General features: G+C 34.7%; 1 protein-coding gene across 1 annotated transcript; it reads left to right on the top strand.

Moving 5' to 3' along the window:
• Positions 1 to 1,129: 1,129 nt before the first annotated feature.
• Positions 1,130 to 4,955, top strand: LOC117319993. Its single transcript, XM_033874691.1, has one exon. The coding sequence runs from the start codon at positions 1,131 to 1,133 to the stop codon at positions 3,354 to 3,356; it is 2,226 nt and encodes a 741-aa protein (XP_033730582.1). The 5' UTR covers position 1,130; the 3' UTR covers positions 3,357 to 4,955.
• The last annotated feature ends 618 nt before the right edge of the window (positions 4,956 to 5,573 follow it).

Here is a 5,573-nt window from a genome sequence, read left to right as displayed (position 1 = left end):
CATCCTTGTATATGCCATTACATAGTCCACAAGGTAGCTCTAAAGGTTCGCGGGGTGTAACGCAACCAGCCTTGGCCAGCAAAGATGGCGAAAATCTACGCCTTTTATCACGTTGATTTATTTTATATGAATTTGATAGATTTCTGTTTTTTTATTATTAGGACCTAAGACTTGTAACTGTAGAAAAGACATGTAAAAACTGTACCTTATATCAGACATTTATAAACCATATATAAGAAATGTAAAAACGGTACATAAGACCTGTAAAATCTGTATGTTAGCCATGTAAAAACTGTACATACGAGTTAAAAGTGGTATATAAGACATGTAAAAACTATTGATAACACACATAAAAGCGGTACATTAGACATTAAAAACCCGTTTGAAAAACATGTTAAAAACTTACATCAGACATGTATGAACCTTATATAAGATATGTAAAAAATGTATATAAGATATGTAAAAAACTGTATATAAGACATTTAAAAACCGTATATAAGACATGTTAAAGAATATACAAGAATGTAAAAATCCGCATATCAGTCATGTTAAAACGGTGCATTAGACATGTACAAATCTTATATCAGGCATAAAGAATAAAACGTGTAAAACCATATATAGGAAATGTGAAAACTGTTGACAAGACAACTAAAAACTATTAATAACACGTAAAAGCGGTATGTTAGACATTAAAAAAACCGTTTAAAAGGCATGTTAAAACTGATATCATACATGTATGAACCGTATATAAGATATGTATAAACTATATATAAGACGTGTACAAATCGCATATAAGACCCTTAATAAGACTTTTAAAAACCTTATGTAATACAAGATATGTCAGAACTGTATATAAGACGCAGACGATATCTTTCTATCAAAGTCGGGACAGGTGTAATAAGAAAATTAAAAAAAAAAGCTTAAAGAAAAAATCTCAACCCCACACGTCTGACCCTGTCCTGACTTTCTCCTGAGTATCTATTATGTACATTTGCACGGTTTTGACAGGTACACGATTAAAAATAATATACATGTACATGCCCCAAAAGCTTTAATATTTGTCCCTAATTTACTTCAATCTGGTTTATTATTTTTTGTAAGATGAAATATCCTTTTTTTTCAGAAACGAAATGCTTCGAGCTGTAGCTTTCAAAAACTTTCTATGCTTTGAGGACTATCAATCACTGGAATTTCGGAATGGTCCTAATTTCATTGTTGGGGCGAACGCAACGGGGAAAAGTGCCATTTTTGAATTGATAAGACGATGTTTGTCAAGAAAAGCAAGCAGTTTGGATTCGAAGGTAACGGACAAAAGTCAAGCCGCTTTCGTTATTTGCAAATTCAAAGTCAGAGAGGAACTATCGGACAAAGTGCCTGCGGAATGTACGCTTTATTCTCTCTATGTAAAGTATTCGATAGGTGGAAACGAGAAAAAATACAAACTTGTGTGCATCACAGACGAAGATGAAACATATGCTGAATGCTATCTTTCTTGGCATGACGATTTAAAAGTCACTTTGAAAGGAGATAAAAAAGACGTATTAGAAGCAATGAAAAGTCTCTTTACCAAAGACAATGATCCAGAACAACTCATTAAAACAATCAGTAATAAGATTCATGGAGTGACTGAAGGAGGTACTGAAGAGGCTCTCTCTGACTGTGAACCTGTACTCGAGAAACTATACAACGTTGTTGTCGCCACGTTTCCAATACGTTCTCCTGGACCGATACAGTGGAGTCTTTCTGAACACATTGGCGAAGGAGAAGAGCATTACATTACAGCTTCCAAAAATGCTGAGATACTTCAGCGGCTTATAGAATCTGAAGATGTCCACGAAACGTCGAAAGACATATTCCAGACAATCATCAATCCATTGAAATACAAATTCAAAAAGGACCCGAATTCAATTATAACTGCTGATGATGGCAAGAGGCGCATACCATTACTCAAGGTTCCGGAAGGGATAATCGAAGCAAAACAGTTTTCCTTGATGTTTGCACACAAGAAATTTCAAACATTAATGTTGGAGGAACCGGATAGAGCAATGCATCCTCAAATGATTCAGAATTTGAGGGACTTATTGCTCAGGAGAAGACAGGACCAGGAGACAGTAATAGACCAGAAGACACTAATATTAATTTCACACCAGCCAGTGATGGTTAACCAATGGACCATGTCCCGATTGTATGTTTGCAGGAAGAAGAGGGATGCCAGCGGTGACTTTAAACACTGGATTTGCAACTGGAGTGCAGACGTCAAAAATAAGCACCAACACCAGGACCAGTTGAAACAAATATTGTACTCTGCAAATGTACTGTTTGTTGAAGGTATTACAGACAAATCAGTCATTGGATGGGTATTCGATCGTGTTTTAGATGTCGATGGCCACAAATATCTGGAGGACTTTACCAAAACAGAGCAGACACAATTGAAAGAGATAATTGCTGGAACACAAATAATATCCATGGAAGGGGGAAAAGGATATGAGCATATGAGACAAGCTGCAGAAGCTCTACGAGTACCATTTGGTTTCCTCCTTGATAAGGACATAGCATTCCAATATCAAAACTATCAGCTACAACTCAAAATCAACAAAGTTTATAAAACATTTACAAGTGAATCCATGGAGGCAAAAGAAAACATTGCATTGTTCAAGAAATCTTTGGAATTGCCGTCACCGTTTCAGTTAAACGAAAATGAATCAAAACATTTTGATTTGCCGCCACACATTAAAGGCAACAATGACGCAAAAGCCACAATAGACTTTTTGAGAGAAGAGAAAAACGTTTTCCTATGGGATTCTAGAACACTAGAGGCTATGATGCTAAATTGCTTTTTAGATATCAGATATCCATCGACAACGTCAGATCAATCGACTCAAACAACGTCAGATAAATCGACTCAAACAAAGAAAGATAAATTGACTCTAACAAAGTCAGATCGATTGACTAAAACAACGTCAGATCGATTGACTAAAACAGCGTCAACTCAATCGAAACCAACAACGTCAGATCGATTGACTCAAACAACGCCAACTCTATCGACTCCGACAACGTCAGATCAATCAACTGAAACAACGTCAGATCTATCGACTCCAACAACGTCAGATAAATCAACTCCAACAACGTCAGATCTCTGGACTCCAACAACGTCAGATCTCTGGACTCCAACAACGCCAGACAAATCCTTTGAACGCATCATAGAGAAATTGATTCCTTATTTGAGCAACCCCAAAAAAACTGCAATCTTAGAAATGAAGAACGAAACAGCGAAAGAACTTGCGGAGTGTCTATTGAAAGGAGAAGAAATGCGAACATTTTTAAGATTCCTGTTAAGAAGAAGAACGAATCCTTAAAATTGTAGAGGAGGGAGAATTCAAACGACATTGACATATTTGTCAATGCACGGCTGACTTGAAGAAATATGAGACAAATTGAGAACATTTTGAAATGTGTAAAATCGTGCAAATTACCATTTACATGTAGTTATCGACAAGAGAGTGTCCTCACATGAGACAATACCATTTCCCTACAAACAATATGATATACATAAGATGTATATAATATTACGACAAGGAATACTAAACTCTACTGTTCTGCGTGATTGCGAATTTCACAATTTCACATTCCCTGTCAGGGATAGAGATTACCCACATGTACAAACCAGATCATCACTTCATGAACGAGCAATAATACACAATGTACGTAATGTTAAACTCTTTTGAATCTTAAGGAGGCAATGTGATATTCAACGCCCTTAATCAAAAAGAAATACCGTTTTGCCGACTTTTCAGGCAATCGTCAGTCGATAAATTATTGGTAGATACCGTTCGGCCTGTGTTAACATCCACAACGACTTAACTTAAGTTCTATATGTTATATATAATGTTGAGGTTGACGAGATGCAAGTTTAATATATAATATATATAACCGATAAGATCTAATACAGTGAAAATGATAGTAACTGTGAACCTGAAGATCTAATACAGTGAGAGTGATAGTAACTGTGAACCTGAAGATCTAATACAGTGAAAGTGATAGTACCTGTGAACCTGAAGATCTAATACAGTGAAAGTGATAGTACCTGTGTATCCGTAGATCTAATACAGTAAAAATGATAGTTACTACAGTGAATGTATCTGAAGATTTAATACAGTGAAAGTGCTAGTAACTATGCAACTGAAGATCTAATACAGTGAAAGTGATACTTACTATGTACCCGTGGATATAATACAGTGAAAATGATATTAACTATGTACCCGAAGATCTAATACAGTGAAAGTGATATTAACTATGTACTTGAAGATATAATACAGCGAAAGTGATAGTAACTATGAACCTGAAGATCTAATACAGTGAAAGTGATAGTAACAATGTACATGTAGATATAATACAGTGAAAGTGATAGTACCTGTGTACCTGAAGATCTAATACAGTGAAAGTGATAGTACCGGTGTACCCGTAGATCTAATACAGTAAAAATGATAGTTATTACAGTGAATGTACCTGAAGATCTAATACAGTGAAAGTGATAGTAACAATGCACATGTAGATCTAATACAGCGAAAGTGATAGTAACAATGTACCTGAAGATATAATACAGTGAAAGTGATAGTAACAATGTACCTGAAGATATAATACAGTGAAAGCGATAGGAACAATGCACATGTAGATCTAATACAGTGAAAGCGATAGTAACAATTCACATGTAGATCTAATACAGTGAAAGCGATAGTAACAATGCACATGCAGATCGAATACAGTGAAAGCGATAGTAACAATGCACATGCAGATCGAATACAGTGAAAGCGATAGTAACAATGCACATGCAGATCTAATACAGTGAAAGCGATAGTAACTACGCACCATTTGATTATTCGCTGATAACAGATAACCACATTAACTATGTGTGGTAATCGATGTTTAAGTAATATATTTATTTATTTTTATTTTAAATGTGCTATTTTTATTTTAAATGTTCTGTTTTTATTTCTGTACATTATTCTACATTATTTGTGTAGTAACTTTTTAAAATTCACATTTATTTTCATTTATACTTGCGATGTTATTTTAATGTTAGATGTTCATCGGTTCATCGGTTTATTGGCATTAAATTTCCTTTAAACAGATATGCAACATCATATTGCCACTATCACCCCCCACTCCCACCCTCCCCCCAAAAAATGACAAACAAACACGCCTTTCATAAAGAATACATTATTTTGTATATTACCAAACATTATTACAATGATTTAAATAAGTTTCAATTTGTTATTTTTATTTCCATTTGGTAGCTTTGGAAAGTAACTTGTATAACACCAGGGTTCCATTATCATTATTTTGATTACTTTTGAACATAAATGATCAGTCAGGCGTTCTCAGTTATTTTATATTTTCTACAAGGGTCCAGATCGTCAAAAAACAAATCATGTGGTAACATCTTTTGAAAATAAAATGTGCCGTATTCTGTAATTTGTTTTGTAAACACATGGTAGTGGTTTAACTTGCCTTTTGTAACACCTGTATGTCATACAAGTGTTCTTAAGTGTTATGAAACGTTTTTTTAAATTGCT

Source organism: Pecten maximus, unplaced genomic scaffold (genome assembly GCF_902652985.1).
Source record: "Pecten maximus unplaced genomic scaffold, xPecMax1.1, whole genome shotgun sequence".
Classification (NCBI taxonomy): domain Eukaryota; kingdom Metazoa; phylum Mollusca; class Bivalvia; order Pectinida; family Pectinidae; genus Pecten; species Pecten maximus.
Note: the sequence above shows the minus strand (reverse complement) of the source record. Positions and strands in the feature narration are given on the sequence as shown.